This window comes from Cervus canadensis, chromosome 1, assembly GCF_019320065.1.
Source record: "Cervus canadensis isolate Bull #8, Minnesota chromosome 1, ASM1932006v1, whole genome shotgun sequence".
Classification (NCBI taxonomy): domain Eukaryota; kingdom Metazoa; phylum Chordata; class Mammalia; order Artiodactyla; family Cervidae; genus Cervus; species Cervus canadensis.
Genome location: NC_057386.1, coordinates 35,816,366 through 35,835,043, shown reverse-complemented (window position 1 = coordinate 35,835,043; position 18,678 = coordinate 35,816,366). Strand labels below are relative to the sequence as shown.

At 47.2% G+C, this 18,678-nt stretch overlaps 1 protein-coding gene across 2 annotated transcripts in view; it reads right to left on the bottom strand.

The window, feature by feature from the left end:
• Positions 1-11,443: 11,443 nt before the first annotated feature.
• Positions 11,444-18,678, bottom strand: part of ZZEF1 (zinc finger ZZ-type and EF-hand domain containing 1) — a 92,298-nt gene continuing 85,063 nt past the window's right edge. For both annotated transcript variants that reach the window (XM_043477515.1, XM_043477525.1), the window contains exons 53-55: positions 16,405-16,558; positions 15,811-15,882; positions 11,444-14,020 (exon numbers count right to left, since the gene is read on the bottom strand). In XM_043477515.1, coding sequence (XP_043333450.1) covers positions 13,940-14,020; positions 15,811-15,882; positions 16,405-16,558 — 307 coding nt within the window. In that variant the 3' untranslated portion in view covers positions 11,444-13,939. The remainder of the gene's footprint in view (positions 14,021-15,810; positions 15,883-16,404; positions 16,559-18,678) is intronic.

Sequence of the window (18,678 nt, the reverse complement as noted above, 5' to 3'; positions counted from 1 at the left end):
TTTCAATGCCCTCCCACCTCCCCCAGCTCATTTCCTCGCCTGCTTTGTCTTCTTGTCCTGCCTTTACTCATCATAGTCGTTTCTCTTAGTCTGTCTTTCTTCATCTTCTCAGACTCAGACTATCTTGGCCTGAACAGGGTCTGGCATTTAGCAGAATTGTCCCTTCCGAAATGGTGTGACTGTGCCCTTTTTTTCAAGGTTCTCAGAGGGCCTGGGAGACACCCAGCCCAGGGGTCTGTGTGGTTGGGACAACTGGATATTCACATGCAATAGACTGAAATTGGACCCTTATGTCACCCCATATACAAAAGTTAACTCAAAATGAATCAAACAGCTAAAAGTATAAATTCCTAAAAGAAACTATGCGTTCGTGCTCAGTCGTGTCCGAATCTTTACGACCCCATGGACTATAGCCCGCCAGGCTCCTCTATCCATGGGATTTTCCCAGCAAGTATGTTGGAGTGGGTTGCCGTATCCTACTCCAGGGGACCTTCCCAATGCCAGGATCAAATGCAAACGCAGGAGTAAATCTTCATAACCTTGAAGTTTGTAATGATTTCTTAGATGTGACACTAAAAGCACAAGCAACAAAAGTCAAATAGATAAATTTTATTTCATCAACATTAAAAGCTTTTACACGGGAGACAAGAATATGTAGTGGAGAAAAGACGGTGTCTTCAGCAAGTGGTGCTGGGAAAGCAGGCAGCTGCGTGTGAAACAACGAAATCAGAACACACCCTCACACCTCGCCCAAAAGGAAACTCAAAATGGCTTAAAGACTTTGAGACTTGACACCTAGAACTCCTAGGAGAGAACATAGGCAAAATATCCTCTGACATAAATCATAGCAATGTTTGCTATGGTCCCAGGTCAGGCTCCCAGGCAAAAGAAATAAAAGCACAAGTAAGCAAATGGGACCTAATCAAACCTATCAGCTTTTGCACAGCAAAGGAAACCATAAACAAAACAAAAAGACAACCTATGGAATGGGAGAAAATATTTGCAAATGACGTGACTGACAAAGGCTTAATTTCCAAAATATTCAAAAGTTCATACAACCCAATGTAAAAAACAACAAAACAACCCAAACAAAAAAAAAGGCAGAAGACCTAAATAGACATTTCTCCAAAGACATACAGATGACCAGCAGACACACGAAAAAATGCTCAACATCACTATTAGAGAAATGAAAATCAAAATTACAATGAGGTATTATCTCATACAAGTCAGAATGGACATCATCAAAAAGTCTATAAATGGGAATTACCTGGTCGTCCAGTGGTTAGGACTTGATGCTTTCACTGCTGAGGTCCTGAGGTCAGTCCTTGGTTGGGAAACTAAGATAATGCAAGCTGTGTGACGAGGCTAAAAAAAATCTACAAATAACAAATGCTGGAGAGCATGTGGAGAGAGGGAACACTTACACACTGTTGGTGGCAATGTCAGTTGGTGCAATCACTATGGAAAATAGTATGGAGTGTCCTTAAAAGAACTAAAAATAGAGTTATCATATGATCCAGCAATCCCACCTCCAGAAAAGATGAAAAGTCTAATTCAAAAAGATAGATGTACCACAATGTTCACAGAAGCACATTTTTAATAGCCAAGATATAGAAACAACCTAAGTGTCCATCAGCAGATGAATGGACAAAGAAGATGTGGCAACTCCTGGGCATACACACCGAGGAAACCAGATCTGAAAGAGACACATGCACCCCAGTGTTCATCGCAGCACTGTTTATAATAGCCAGGACATGGAAGCAACCTAGATGCCCATCAGCAGATGAATGAATAAGGAAGCTGTGGTACATACACACAATGGAATGTTACTCAGCCATTAAAAAGAATGCATTTGAATCAGTTCTAATGAGATGGATAAAACTGGAGCCCATTATACAGAGCAAAGTAAGCCAGAAAGATAAACACCAATACAGTATACTAACGCATATATATGGAATTTAGAAAGATGGTGACGATAACCCTACATGCAAAACAGAAAAAGAGACACAGATGTATAGAACAGACTTTTGGACTACATGGCTCTGATTGGCCGGGTCTGGGTCCAGGCCAGGAGCAGGCATCCTGCTGGCTGAGTCACAGGGAGAGAAAAACTTCTGTGAGGACTTCCCTGGTGGTTCAGAGGTAAAGAATCCACCTGCCAATGCAGGGGACACAGGTTCGATCCCTGGTCTGGAAAGATCCCACATGCCACAGGGCAACTAGGCCGGTGTGCAACCACTACTGAGCCTGCGTGCCTAGAGCCTGTGCTCTGCAAGAGAAGCCGCCGCGATGAGAAGCCCGCGCACAGCAGCAAAGACCCGGCACAGCCTTAAATAAATAATTTTTTTAAAAAAAAGAATGCTTAGAAAAACTGCAAGAGGAGGAAAAATAGCAAGAACAGGTGTTTTACATAGTATTATATCGATACATGTATACCTACTGATGTGAAAACGTTCACAACGTATTAATGAGAAAACAAATTAGAGTGTCAACAATGTTTTTGCCTATAGGGAAAATCTCACATTTGCAGTAAAAAACATTGGTCATCTTTGGTGGTGAGATTATGGGAAATTTTATCTTTTTGCTTATCTGTATTTTGAAAAAATTTTTTTACAATAAATGTGTAGCACTTATTAATAAGAAAGGAAAATAAAGTTTTTTTTTTTTTTTTTTAAACAAACATAAAAAAAACCCTGTCTATTGTGAGAGCTTGCTTTTTCAAGTTTTGTTTTTAAATTTGTCACAGGGTTTGGCTTTCTGGGCTCCAAGCTGGAATATGCAGCGGGTTTCCTGCTTGGGGAATTGTGTTTTTCCAGGTTGCCTGAGAGGCACTGGGAGTTTGGAATAAACAGGAGTTGCCCATTTCTCATGGAGCTGTGACTCTGAGCAGTGCCTACACCTGGGTCACCATGCCACGCTGGATGCTGAATCCCAACCGCCAGGCCTCAAGATTCTATATTTGATTTTACCCTTATCTGCATGATCTGCTACTCACACAGTGTTAATGTTGTGAGACTTTTCCTTAAGGGTAAAACATATTTTTCTTATATAAATGGGATTGTTGACATTATTTATAAGTCATTTTTTTCATTCAGTAATATGTCTGTCTTTATGCCAGTATCCCATTATCTTGAAATTCTGTTGCTTTGCAGTAAATTTTGAAATTGAGAGTGTGATTAATATATATGTACTTGATAATATTCAATATATATAATCAATATAATCAATTATATTACTACATATTTGTCAAGAAAAATCTGAAAATGAAATTAAGAAACCAATAAAAAAAAGTCCACAGAATCAAGAATAACATAATAGTAAATCTAACAAAAGGAGTGCAAAACTTATCATGTGAAAACCATGAAATGTTGAAGGAAATTAAAGATCTAAACAGACTTTAAAACATTGCATATTCATAGATCAGAAGATATTGCTATTAAGATGGCAATAGTCCCCAAACTGATTCATTTTCATATAAGTATTATTTAATTTATATCTATACTGATCTTATATTCTGCAACCTTCCTGAAGTCATTTGTTAGTGTTAGCAATTTTTTAGTGAATTGTTTAGGATTTTCCATATATAAGATCATGTCATCTGCAAATAGAGATAGTTTTACTTCTTCCTTTTCAATCTGCAGTGTTTTTTTTCTTGGCTTAATTGCCTTTTCTAGAACCTCCAGTCCAGTGTTGAGTAGAAGTGGTAAGAGTGGACATCCTTGTGTTCTTCCTGATACCGAGATGAACCCATCCAGTCTTCCACCAGTAAGTATGATGTTAGTAGGTTTTTCATAGATGCCCTTAGAAGATTTCTTCTATTCCTATGTTGAGTGTTTTAATGAAAGAGTGTTCAGTTCAGTTGAGTCACTCGATTGTTTCCAACTCTTTGCGACCCCATGGACTGCAGCACGCCAGGCCTCCCTGTCCATCACCAACTCCCAGAGCCTACTCAAACTCATGTCCATCGAGTCGGGTGATGCCATCCAACCATCTCATCCTCTGTCGTCCCCTTCTCCTCCTGCCTTCAATCTTTCCCAGCATCAGGTCTTTTCCAAGGAGTCAGTTCTTCGCATCAGGTGGCCAAAGTATTGGAGTTTCAGCTTCAGCATCAGTCCTTCCAATGAATATTCAGGACTGATTTCCTTTAGGATGGACTGGTTTGATCTCCTTGCAGTCCAATGGACTCTCAAGAGTTTTTTCCAACACCACAGTTCAAAAGAAAGAGTGTTGGATTTTGTCAAATACTTTTTCTGTGTCTTTTGATGATCCTGTGGTTTTCGTTTTTATTCTATTGATATGTGCCACGCTAAGTCCCTTCAGTCGTGTCCGACTCTGTGACCCCATGGACTGAAGCCCAGCAGGCTCCTCTGTCCATGGGACTCTCCAGGCAAGAATAATGGAGTGGATTGCCATGCCCTCCTCCAACGGATCTTCCCAACTGAGGGATCAAATCCACATCTCTTATGTCTCCCACCTTGGCAGGTAGGGTCTTTACCACTCTCACCACCTGGGAAGCCCCATTCTATTGATATGATGTATAGCATTAACTGATTTTCAGATGTTAAAACAACCATGTGTTCCTGGGATGGACTCCACTTGCTCATAGTGTATAATTCTTTTATATGCTATGGATTTGGTCTGCTAGTATTTTGTTGAGGGCTTCTGAATCTATATTCATAAGCAATATTAGCCTATAGTTTTCTCTTTTGTTAGCCTATATTTTCCTTCTCCGGTGCTATCATCACAATTTGGGTGCTGGTGGTACTGGCCTCATAGAGTGAGTTGGGAAGTATTCCTTCCTCTTCCATTTTTGGAATAGTTTATGAAGAATTCTTTGGTTTTAATTCTTCTTTAAATTTTGGTAAAATTCCGCAGTGAAGCCATCTGGCCCTGGGCTTTTCTTTGTAAGTAGTGTTTTGATTACTAATTCAATGTTTTGTTAAATACTTTCTATTTCTGGAAATACCCTGGCATTCCAGTGGTTAAGACTTGGCACTCTCATTGCCATGGGCCCAGGTTCAATCCTTGTTTGGGGAACTAGGGTCATGTAAGCCACAGCGGTACCGAAAAAATTGTTTTTCTATTTCTTCCTAAAGGTAGTCTATATCTTTATAGGAATTTATTTGTTTCTTCCAAGTTATCTAATTGATTGGTGTACAATTGTTCAGTCTTCCTTTATAATCCATTTTATTTCTGTAAAGTTGGTAATAATGCTCCTTCTTTCATTTCTGATTCTAGTAATTTGAGGGTTTTTTTTTATTTTCATGGTCAGTTCAGCTAGAGTTTGTCAATTTTGTTGATCTTTTCAAAGACCTAGGGTTTGATTTCCTTGATTTTTTTCTCTATTTCATTTATTTCCACTCCAGTCTTCATTCTGCTTTCTTTAGGCTTAGTTTGCTCTTATTTTACCATTGTCTTAAGGGAGAAGTTAGGTTATGGATTTGAAATCATTCTTCTTTTAAAAATACAGGCTTAAAATTTCTTGTAAGTATGCTCTTTGGTGTTTCATTACCTTCATTTTTATTCAATTCATTTTCTAATTTTCCTTTTGATTTCTTCTTTGACCCATTGATTATTTAGGAGTATTTTCATATATTTATGAGTTTCCCAAATTTCTTTCAACAGAATAACCAAGAGACACATTTGTGGGATTTCCTTGATGGTCCAATGGTTAAGACTCGTGATTCTACTGCAAAGGGTGCAGGTTTGATCCTTGGTCCGGGAACTAAAATCCTGCGTCCCACTTGGTGCCGAAAAAAAAAGAGAGAGAAATTTGTGTACATGTTCTAAGGATACATTCCTGGGTGTGAAAGTGCTGGGCTAAGGGTAAATGTATTCAGCATTTGCTTAGATCTTGCAGAAATGTTGCATCAGTTTGCACACCCACCAGCAATGTGTGAGAGATCTGTATAAGGTAGAATTTTCTAGCTTTCGTGGACCTCCTGGATAAAACAATTGTTTTGAATTACATTTCAATTATAAATGAGCCTGCACATTTTTTCAAGTGTTTTTTGGTCAATTATATTTCTTTCTCTGGAATTTATGTTGATGTGAAGTAGGAATCAAACTTTACTATGCAGGTGGCATGGGTTCGATCACTGGTCGGAGAACTGGGATCCCAGAGGCCATGTGGTATGGCCAAAAAATTAAAAAAAACAAAAACAAAAACAGGCTTTTCAGATCCACCATCTGTGCCGGAACCGCGGCCCAGAAGACTCAGCTCCATCCACCAGACACCAGTCCCTCCCACCAGGAAGCCTACACAAGCCCCTGGATCAAATTAATCCAACCAGGGGGCAGACACCAGAAGCAAGAGGAACTACGATCCTGCGGCGTGAGAAAAGGGACCACTGACACAGAAAGATTCTAGGGTGAGAGATGCAAAGTCCGGCCTATCTAATACAGTGGCCGGAAAGAGGGCCCATTTTTTAGGAATCATCCATGAGCTCTATGGGCATGATCTGCATATGAACACGGGAGCACACCTGCACTTACTGAAGAACAGACCTGCGCTATTAACTGCTGTAAGACCCTCCTGAGTGGAGAGATGGTGGGTGACTGCGTTGTGGTCTAGCCAGCCTGTAAGCGCCATGTAGTGAGGTTGGGTGGCAGTGTCCCTGTCGGAACTGGACATCACCACTGCCTATCAGTGTGGGAAGAACTGGACCTGGGAGAGACAGTGAGGACTTGGAGCAGGGGCTGGGGCAAGGTGCTTTTTTTATTTTAAAACTTACTGTACTGAAGTATAGTTGATTTAAAATATTGTGTTTATTTCTACTATATGGCAGATATATATTATAAGCCTATATGTGTGTGTGTATATATATATACATATATATATACATATATATACACACACATATATATATAGGCTTCCCAGGCAGCTCAGTGGTAAAGAATCCACCTGCCAATACAGAGGACGCAGGAGACTTGGGTTCAATCTCTGGGTTGGGAAGATCCCCTGGAGAAGAAAAGGGCAACCCACTCCAGTATTCTTGCCTGGAAAATCTTATGAACAGAGGAGTCTGGTGGTCTACCATCCATGGGGTCACAGAGTCAGATGTGATTGAGCACGCAGACACACATATACACACACATATACATTCTTTTTCATATTTTTCCATCATGGTTTATCGATGAACAGTATATTGAATATAGTCCCCCAGGCTATGCAGCAGGACCTTGCTGTTGATCCATTCTACGTGTAATCGTTTGCATCTGCTAACTCCAAACCGCCATCCATCCTGGTGTGAGGTTTTTTAGACGGGGGAAAGGTAGTTCCTGTCCCTTCTGAATCCCAAAGGGCACTTCCTCCCAGCGGGGAGCCCCTCTGACTGGTGACAAGAGCTGATCAGTCACCTGTGGGAGACTTGGCTGTGCTCCGGCTTCTGCCTGTTCTGCCGCGTCCAGCTGACAAGCCTTGATGAGCCGGCCAGCCCGGCCTTGGCTGACATGGGGAGGCAGGGGAAGGCCTATGTCCACAGCCAGCACAAGGCCCCCAGGCCAGCACGACAGGGTCCACCCGGAAGGGGGCTCTCAGGGTCAGGAGGCAGGCTTGGGAAGGTCAACGGGCCACTCTCTCAGGAGGCTCTCTCTCCAAGGCCAGTCTCGGCGAGGGAGAACTTTGTCATGAAACTTCCTTACAACTCATTTTTTCAAATAACTTGCTGGTAAATTAGAAAGATGTCACCCACCTCCCATTACAACTGAGTTTGCTCAGCTTTCCATACCTTTCTATCCATGTTTGCCTTATGTAATTTCTGGTGGGATTTGGTACAGAAACCTGTTTTAATTGCAAATTACACACTTTATACACAGAAAATATTGATCCATAAAGTGACATTTGGTCCAGTTTAATTTTTCTTTTTTTGTCTTGAGTTGCATTGCCTGATACTAAGTGACCCTGATTTTCTGTTTGCATCTGTTTGATATACTTGTCCTCATTCTTTTCCATGTAGCCTTTTTGTTTTCAGATCAGTTGTTTGGGGACGTTTCTCTTCACTTCTGCGTGGGAGATGTCTACACTCAAAAATGGATGAGGGGCACGTTGCCTGACCGGGTAGCTGAGTGCCCGAGCAGGTTGCTGGTGCGATCCCCAGGGCGCCTGTGTGGGCTTCTCCCAGCACATCGCCTGCCCAGGTGTCATGGACACTGTGCTGGGCCCACAGCCTGCGAATTCAGGGTCTCCCAGGTAGCTTTGTAAACATGAAGTTAGATCACGGCTAGAAAACATCAGTTAACAACACAGGGGAGAGTCCCAGGAAGAGACAGTGACAGGCTCTCAGCACTGGGCAGTCAGGGGCAGGCAGCGGTCAGGTTGGAAAGGAGACGAGAACCATCACTTGGTTCGTTATCTTCACCTTCGTGAGAGCCCAAGAGGGAAGCAGAACGGGGGAGGGGAGGGAGAGACAGACAGACAGACCGACCTGGGATCTAGCTTTGCCCGGAGCCAGGTGCAACTCTTGGACTTTTTCAGATTTGTTAAGTCAATAAATTCTCTTTTTAAAATTAAGTTAGTTTGGAGTGGGTTTAACTTGCAACTGAAGAAATCCCAGTAAGTCCAGGGCAGTGCCTCCAAACTGAGTTCGGAACCTCACTGAGAAGGAGCAAGGCTCCGTTCAGCACCAAGAATCCCTAGCAAGGAGAATAACCTGTCAGTGTTTGCAGCTTGATGCCATCTGTGGCTTGACTGGCTGCTGTCAGGAGTCTCTCTGATTTTATGTCAGGAATTTTTACGTATTTGCTTTTCCATATATCGTTCACATGGTATGTGATGAGACAGAACGACAACATTTTTTCCAACTACTGGAGCCAAATTGTTGCCTAAATTTGGGTCAGAATTTTTCAACTCCAAAACAAACATTTTCTCTCTCTCATTCTCTCTCTCACACATACACACTAGTCTGGAGGCTAGTGATTCTAGGGCTCATGCTCAGTGTAACTAAGGGGTCAGGCTTCTCCTTCTGCCGCTTGTTTTTGCCCATGGCAGCAAGACTGCTGCCTGAGTGCCAAGCATGGTGCCCCCTCTCCACAAAGGGAACAAGTAGGGGCCGGGGCAAAATCCCCTCCCCTCCCTGCAGGCTTCAGCTGAATTCTCTTCAGCCTGACTGGGTCACACAGCTACCCTGGCTGCAGGAGGGGCTGGGAAAGTGAACATTCAGCAGATTCAAATGAGATTACCGAGAGGGATGCAAACCAGTCATGACTTTCCTCAGGAGCGAGTGGAAGGTCCTACCTTTCTTGAGAGTAAAGCATCAGCAGTCATCACCTGCAACAAAACTGGATTCTGTTAGCAGGGAAGGGAAGTGGGCGAGACAAGGTCGTGAGTGACAGGGCATCACCATAAGGGGTGCACAGGGCCATGTTTACGTATGGCCTCAATCTGGAGGCTGGGTCATTTATTTATTTTTTAATAGAAATTTACCACTTTAAATAAAATGTAGTCTGGAGAATCTAGTATATGAATAAACACTGGGGGCTTAAAATTCTTGAAAATAACAGAATTTAAAGCAGGAACTTGGGTTTTTAACCAGTGGTTTATTTACAGCACTTATACCGCGCATGCTTCTGACTGGTTGAGTGAACTTATTTATTGAATGAATGAGCGAGCGCCTGCCGTGGTGACAGCTGGACCTGAGGAGAACTAGGTGGGCCTGGCTCTGCCACTACTTCTGTGCAATTTCAGGATGACCTCTCACAGCTTCTCGTTCTTTCTCAAATGAAGAGGCTCGGCTGGTTGAACTGTTTCTCTTCCGTTCTGAAAGGCTTGAGTTCAAATTGCTTTTGACCTCTGTGACCTTCTATTGTGTGTGCTTGGTCACTCAGTCGTGTCTGACTCTTTACAACCCCATGGACTGTAGCCCGCCAGGCTCCTCTGTCCATGGGATTCTCTAGGCAAGAACACTGGAGTGGGTTGCCATGCCCTCCTCCACGGGATCTTTCCAACCCAGGGATTGAACCCAGGTCTCCCTCATCGCAGGCGGATTCTTTACCATCTGAGCCACCAGGGAAGCCCAAGGATACTGGAGTGGGTAGCCTATCCCTTCTCCAGGGGATCTTCCGGACCCAGGAATTGAACCAGGGTCTCATGCATTGCAGGCAGATTCTTTACCAGTTGAGCTCCCCAGGAAGCCCTGTTGTTTACTCATAGGTTAATCTCTGCAGCCTTTCTAGCCTAGCTAGGGCTCAGACAGATAGAGCACAACACAGGCTCTCTGGGCCAACTTTAAAGACTCAGTGAATAAATGTTGCTCAGGCAACACTGCCTGAGTATCAGGCCTGAATATTCATTGGAAGGACTGATGCTGAAGATGAAACTCCAGTACTGGTGTTTCCAGGGCCACCTGGCGCGAAGAACTGACTCCTTGGAAAAGACTCTGATGCTGCGAAAGACTGAAGGCAGGAGGAGAAAGGAACGACAGAGGATGAGATGGCTGGGTGGCATCACCAGCTCAATGGACATGAGTTTGAGCAAGCTCTGGGAGTTGGTGATGGACGGAGGCCTGGGTGCTGCAGTTCACGGGGTCACAAAGAGTGGGACACGACTGAGCGACTGAACTGAGGCAACACTGCAGGATGTGAAAGGGCCAACGTGTCACCAGCAGGCCCTAGAGGGGGAACTCGGGGGCTGCAAACACCTTGGGAGCACCAGTTCTGCTGAGCCTCATGCTGACCCAGTTCTCTCTGGCCTCAGGGATGATGAGGGTCGAGGTTGGGTCTTGGGTCCTGTCCCTGGATTCCTCAGAAGGCAGGGTGGGGGCTTTTGGGGGACGTGTCAGGTGCTTTCAGACCAAAACAGATGGGCCTTGAAGGTTGGTTAAGTCCGGCCCCCACCAGTTTCTCTTCTCTAATTCACGAGACAGCCCTCAACACCAGGAAAGTGGCTGAGGAGGGGGCAGAGCAGTAAGCGGCAGACCAGTGACCTGAAGGAGGAAGAAGCTCGAGGCCCCGGGATGGGCAGACGTTGGCCTGGTGTTGAGTCAGAAGCAGGTCCAGAAGCAGGCAAGGAGGAAGCCAGGCCCTGGAAAGGTAGCAGCCCTGTGATCAGGCCACCTCTGCCGTCCTCCCCTCGGCTGGCAGCACGCACACCCTGTGCTGTTAAGAGGTGAAGGATGCCCGGGATGGGGTTGGGGTGTGTCTGGAGAGGAGGTGACTGGAGTGACTGTGTGTGTGTGTGTGTGTGTGTGTGTGTGTGCGCGCGCGCGCAGACCCAGGGAGCAGGGTCTGAGGATAAGACCCCAGAGCACAGACCCAGGGGAGGGGCAGGAGGAGCTACTGGGAGGGGGATGGGAGCTAAGAACCTTTCTGATTCCTTCCCACCCGAAGGCCTTGGGAGTCTAGAAATTCCATCAGTACAGGCTTGGTAAAAACTCCAAGCATCATCTTCATCAGCAAGGCAGAAGGAGGCGAAGAAAGGGAAAAAAGAAAAGCCCACACACAAGTGTACCTTTTTATATAGAATTTGTACAATATATTTCTCTTCATTTGCATATTTTACCCACAACTTAACATCCTTTTTACAGGCTGAACTTACTCAGCTGATATAATCAAAATTCTTTCTTTCAACCAAATAAGAAAAATTCAAAATCGTAAACCCGTAAGAAAACAAATTAAAAACGATGATGAAAATAAGTCACTCCCCGTAAGGAACAGCGTCTGTCTGTACAATATACATGGTTTGGAACAGATTTCTTTATAGATTAGGCACATGTTTCCACAACACCTTCATTCCTGCCAGTCCTACCTCACTCCAGGCAGTCCCGCCTCCTAAGAAGGATCAGAGGGCTGTCCGTCTGGATGGAAATCACTTTTGGATACTGCTGGCCCGGCTGTGGACCAGGGGAGTGGGCCTGGCTCAGCAGCGCCACCCAGTGGCTTGAAGCAGAGGCGGTGGGAGGCAGGGCGCTGGGCCCAGCAGGGCACGGGCAGGAGAGCAGCAGTTGTGGGTGAAGGGAGAACAGAGGCTTACTCTATGCAAACTGAATACAGAGAGGCCAGACTCGCAGGGGCGGTGTACAGAGAGAAGCTCTGAGGAGCCCGGCGTTTTATTTACAGTTCTGTCTTCCTGGTGGGAGGTTGGGGGGCAAAGCCAATGGCTGCTGCCATGAGGGGTGTGGCCTCTGCGGCTGCTGCAAGTCTGGGGGGCGAGGGGGTGCAGGGTGAGGGGGAGCAGCGAGTACGCCGTCTCTGCATTGGTGAGCCCGAGCCGACGGCAGGCACCTCTCCTCCCAGGCTCGGTGATCTCTGTGACTTCCCTCCTCAATGGGAGACAACACCTGGGGCTGGGCGGGATAGAGCCTGGGGCCTTCCTTGGGGATGCCAGCGGAGCAAAAGGTGAGAAAGGGGTGTCTACCAAGCCAGCAGCGCTCGTCTACTCATACCCCAACATCATGGGAGACTGGGCCAGGCCCGGGCTGTGCCCATGTCAGGGTCCTGGGCTTTAGGTCACCAAGCCTCGGGTCCTGTCCTGTTTCCATCTCTTGTGAGTTCTCCCTTCCATAAGGGCTCCACGTGCAGCTTGGGGCTGGGCCGAGAATCCAATTCTAGGGCTGCAGAAGGTTGCAGCACCTCAGCTTCCTGATCCAGAAGGTGGAAGTGCTCCAGCAACAAGGGGATTCCAGGACCCCACAGCCTTGGGCTCTGCAGAGGGGGCTTCCAGGGCTGTGGCATGTGGATCTGCTCAACCCCGCCTGGCTATGATGAGCCTTCCGTGGGTTTCACCCTGTGTGTGGGGTGACATGCTTGGGCCAAGATCCCCGCCTTAAGTGGCAGCTGGCTCTAAGGTTCTTCAAGTGACAAGTCCCACTGAGGCCTTGTCCACGGCCCACTTGCCAACCCAGCCTCACACTCCAAAGCCTGGCTTTGGAAAGAGGATAATCACCAGCACTTCAGGGCAGGACTACAACCACCGAAAGGAAAGCAGAAAACAGCATTTGTTAGAACTGATGTAGTTATTGCTAGAGACAGGTGACGGCCAGATAACCATGGAAAGTCCCAGAGGCGGACGTGATGGATTACCACGACCGTGGAGCAGAAATACAACCATGTGGTTTTTTTGTTTGCTTGACTTCTAAAATAAGATCTCCTCTGATAACACTTTGAGTCTTTGGGTACAGACACTGAAGAGACCTTCAAGATCTGCTCCTTCCACACAAACCAGTGTGTCCCCCTGAATGACTGATCCGCTGGTCGTGCCCCTCCGAGGCCCTCTCAAGGGAGTCAGTGTGGTTCTCTCTAAAAACATGAGGTGGAAACTGAAATATGTGTTAAAACAACAACTAAAACAACGCGGCTGAGCTGGGAGCTGTGCACGGTGGACGTGCGTGGCGGCCTGCTGGCTGTTCCCAAGGGCACTTGTTCTCACCAAGGATTTCTCTGGGACGGCCGAGGCTACTCAGGGGGCCAGCATGGCAGCAGGTCCTGTACTGAATGGTGGGGGCCGGGTGGTGGCCAGGCTCTCACTGCTTTTGGTTTAGACGACCCAGTCTCAAGAAGCAAAAGCGAAAGAAGATCTCCTGGGCCAGGCTGCTGCTGAAGGTCCTGCTGAGAAACGTGGGTCCAGGCAGACCCTATCGTCCCCTGAAGGGCAAGTGCAGGCAGTTCCAGCTCAACGGAGACAGAGCCCTTCCCAGAGAGGCTGCGGCCGGGTCTTCAGGGGCTGCAGCCTCTGAACAACCTTCTCAAAGGCCTGCAGCTGGTGCCTTCTGAATGGTTTTGCATTGCTCTGCTTGTTCTCACGTGCTATGGGACGCGCGGGTGCCTCGCTGTGACACAGGACATTCTTGGAGACGTGGCTGCTTGGCATTCCAGTCGGGGTGGAGGGGGGAGCTCAAGGAGAGCCGGGCACCGATGCCACAGGCATCTTCCCGAATGAGTGCAGGCATCTGCTCTAAGATCCTCGTGGACAGATTAGCGAGTTCCATGCACGCCACACCAAGGGCTAACACTCAACGTTCCAGAGGCGGGTGGCCTTGTTCGGGTAGTTGATGGCCAGGCTGATAGCAGCGATGTTCTGCAGAGCCTGTGGAGGGAGAGAGTCATCACCATGGTCAGGAAACTAGTCACCTTCTGGGTCATTAAGTGCTGATAGAACAAGACCGGCAGCTGAGCACTGGGGGGGTGCAGGGGAGAGGCAGATGCAGGCCAGGTGTGGCACCCCTCACCTGGGGTGCCACAGTCTAGAGGGAAAGAAGCAGCGATCAAGACACATGGAAACTCCACAGGTCGGCAGAATCCTCACTGCCCCGAGAGAGGAGCAGGGGCAACACTGGGGGCTCAGAGGACACCTCGAGGGCAGGGGGGATCTGGGAAAGCTCTAGGGAGTGGGGCAGCAGCACAAAAGTGTGGACAGGAAGAAACAGCCAGTGGTGGGGCCCCCAGAAGCAGAGCTGGGAGGGCAGCCACCCTGGAGCCAGGCCAAGGTTGGTCTCCAAGCCAAGGCAGCAGGAAGAGGGGGTGCAGAGGGGGAGGAAGGGGTGGAGGCCAGGAGAAGAAGCAGAGCACTGGTCCAGCAGAGTGGATGGGCTGGAGGGAAGTGAGGAGAGAATGAGGGTTAGAGGCTGAACACCGGGACAGGCAAGGGGGAGGAGCGCACGCGATGTCAAGCTTTGGGAGTCACGACTGTCAGATGTCAGGACTGCACCGTGTGCCCTGACTCCACGGGCTGCAGCGGCAGTGCCGGCAGGCAGCTGACAGGAGCTGGGGCGGGGAGAGTTTTCACTCGGCCTACAGGTCTCAAGACAGTTCACACAAACCGCTCTGCAGTGGACGGGGGGTGCCTGCTTCTAAGCCGCACCCTGACCCTTTCTTGCAGGAGGACCAACCTACGGTCTGAGAAAACCTGCCAGGAAGACAGTGCAGGGCTCTGGCCGGGAGTCCCAGCTGGATGGAGGCCTCCTCGAGTGAGACCCCGGGCACACCTCTCCCTGGAGCCTCGGCGTCCCCATCTGTCCACTTTGGACGCAGACCACACGCTCTACCATATCCAAGGACTCTGAGCCTGAGGGTCTCACAACGGAGTCTGGGGTCTGGGAGCTCCCGAGACCCTTCCAGAGGCCCTGCACTGTGAAAACCTTCTCACATTAACAGCACGACATTATCTGGCTGTTCTCACTTCCGTACTCTCGCGAGGGTACGGGGAGCGCCCCGCAGGTTCCTTCTGACAGCACAGCCGGAAGCAGAAGCGGCTCTGTGAGGCCAGCTGTCTTCCATGAAGGCAGACAGCAAAGGGCGCTGCAAAAACGGAACCCGACGCTGCCCTTCTCAAAAACTGTTCGGTCTTAAAAAATACAGTTGGTTTTCACAACTGTATTGCTAAACATAATGAAATGATTATTTTAAAAAATAAATCGACAAATAAGTGTTTAATATTTCAATTTCTAATGTAATGTCTAAATTTAAAATCTGCCTTCTAACAGTATATATCAATCTCTATAATGCACATAAACACAAGCTTTTGGGGATCCTCAGTAATTCCTAAGTGGAAAGGGGCCCTGGGGCCCAACAGCTGTCAGAGGAGTTCTCCAACTAGGGAAGAAAGTTATATCCAAAAATATCTGAAATCTAACTCTATGGAAACTTTAGGGATTAGCCAAACTATAAATTTAAGACACTGGTTGTTTTGGTTTCAAAGACACAAATTCTTGCTGGTGTCTCCTGACCCCACGGTTTACTATGAACGTCACTGATAAATGGGGCTCGGCCGCTGTCTGTGACAAGAGCAGGAAGTGGCTGACGGAACAGAGCTCCGTGTAGACCCGGGGGTGGAGCCTGCACCGGGGCGCGGGGAGCGGGGCGGCGCGGAGGCGGTACCTGCGCGGCGCAGCGGAGAATGTGGTCATCAGTGGTTAAGGCCAGCAGGTAGTCCTGCAGCAGGCCGAGCTCCTGCGGAGAGAGCAGGGTGCAGCGGTCAGAGGCCACCTCCTGGGGATGACGCCCACCCACGACCCAGGGCCACGGAAGCCTCGGTGGGACATGGCTGCTTGCTCCGCCGGGCACCTCACCGCCCACCTTCCTTGCGAGCCTCGGAAGGAGTGAGATGGGGGGAGCCACGTGTCCCGACTCACCCGCAGCCTCCTCACTATAAACCCAGGGGATAGGCTAGAGAGCTCTGAAAGGCCCTTTCAGCTCTCCTGGTCAATGAGTCTATTGTGCTGAGGCGGGGAAGAAAGGAGGAAGAAAAAGGCCGTTGGTTTGTTTTCTCAAACTCATTGCTGTCAAGGGCTGTTTCCCTCTTTGGCATCAGGCCTGAGCAAACAGACAATCACACAGGGCGGGCCCGGCTCCCTGGGGTGGGGGAGAGGGGAACCCCGGGCCCCAGGCCAGGCCTATCTCCCTGCGCAGTTCTGCTGGGACCCCAACGACACCCCAGGGCTCGCAGGGGGGAGCAGAAGCACAGACCCTCACCTGGGCGCGGTTCTCGGTGACAAAGAAGAGCTCGGTGAGTGCGCGATGCAGGGGCAGGAGGATGCCAGCCTGGGTCACATCCTCAAACAGGCTGTACTCCATCTGGGTGAAGAGCTGCCACAGGGGCTTCAACAGCGTGAGGTCACAGAGGTCGCTGTGGGAGGAGGGGGGCAGTTTCCTGGGGTCATGCCCACCAGACATCAGACAGAACTGCAGCTCCGAGGCTCCTTGCCACCCTGACATCTAGTAAAGTCAGGCCAAGCCAGTTCCAATCACCCCCCTCACCCGCTAAACAGCACCAAATAGTTGCCAATGGCAAATAAGAAAAGGGGCAAAATCTCAACTTCAAACCAGAACTCCGGGGACAAGGAGACCCTCCAGCACATTCACACAAATCAACTTTATGGATCTTTAAAAATGGTTGTTAAGAAGAACTTCCAATGACAGCAGAAAAAAACCTCCAGATAAATGTTAAGTAGAAAAGACCAAAATATACAACATAAAATTGCAAAAAAATTTAAAAATGCACATGTAGTATTGTGTGACCATATTTAAAAAATCGTAATAAACACACCAAAAATCTTATCAGTGGCTGTCCCTGTCAGTTTTCTAGATTTTCTATAATGCTCACCATTTTAAGTAATCAGAAAGGAAAAAAAATATCTGATTTAAAAGAGAATGGCAACCATTGTTATGATCTTAAGCTCATAAAACAAGAAATATGCTTATAAAGTTGCTCAGGACAGAACTCTATATAAAGCAGAGTCCTCCTCACTCAACAGACGCCTGTTGAGACCGCACTGATGTTTTTTACTCAGAGGGAGGTTGTACTTTAATTCCAGTTTAAAGTCCTTCAGAGGAGACACATTATGACTTCTTGGACTTACTACACAATTTTATACATTTATAATCTACAGTGTTGCCTTTTCTTTTTAATATATGATTTTTAAAAGACTCCTGATTATACATTTAAGTGTGATCCTGGAGTGAATCACCTTCTCCCAGAGGAATAAGTCTTCATAAAGTAAACCAATGGGAAAACATGGTTTGATTTAAAGAGATGGCTTCACAGTTGAGTTTTCAGGACAGCACTGGAGTGGGAAGGAAAAGGCACCTGCAAACTCATGCTTGTGGCAGAACTCAGGCAGTTATTCTGTGGCCACCCATCCCCTGGGGGCTGCCTTTTCCCTCTGCCTGCTCCAGTCTTGGTCTCTGGGACCAAGGGGCTGTGGGAATGTCCTTACGGGAAGGAGGGTTGGCAATGGGCAGCAGACTGCAGAAATGTACCCACAATGGAGCCTGGAAGGGCCCTCCCGTCTGATGACAAGAGAGATGGGACACATGCTTCATACACATCACACTGTACTCAAAAATCTACTCAAAACTGGGTTAAAGGCTTGGAGGTAAGACCTGAAACTGTAAAACTTCTAGAAGACATAGGCTGTAAGCTCCCTGACACTGGTCTTGGCAATGATTTTTTTTTTTTTTGGATAACAAGTGGGACTCCATCAAACTAAAGGGCTTCTTCACAGCAAGGAAAACAATCAACAGAGTGAAAAGGCATCCTATGGGCCAGGAGAAAGTATTTGCAAGTCATATATCTGACAAGGAGTTAATATCCAAAATACACAAGGAACTCATTCAACTCAATAGCAAAAAAGAAAAAAGTAGGCAAAGGACCTAAAGAGACGTACATCTTTCCAAAGAAAGCATATAGATGGCCAGCAGGAACATGAAAAGGTACTCGATACCACTAACCATCGGGGAAATGCAAATCAAAACCACAATGCGGCATCACCTCACCTGTGCTAGGATGGCTTCCATCAAAAAGATAAGAGAGAACAAAAGCCAGCGAGGATGCGGAGCAAAAGGAGAACACTTGTACACTGGTGGTGGGAATGTAAACTGGTACGATTTGAAAAACAGTATGGAGGGCCCTCAAGAAACTCAAGGACTACCAGATGATCCAGCAATACCATCTCTGAGTATATCCAAAATAAATGAAATCACTGTCTCAAAGAGATTATCAGTACACCAACATTTATTGCAGCATTATTCCTAATAGCCACATGTCTGGAAATAATGTCTCCCGACGGATGAATGGATAAAGAAAATGTGGTGTGTACATACACAATGAAATATAATTGAGCTATGAGAAAGAAGGAAATCCTGTCATCTCCAACAATATAGATGAACCTGGAGGGCATTATGCCAAGTGAAGTAAGCTAAAGGAAGACAAATACTGCATGGTATCGCTTTTATGTGGCATCCAAA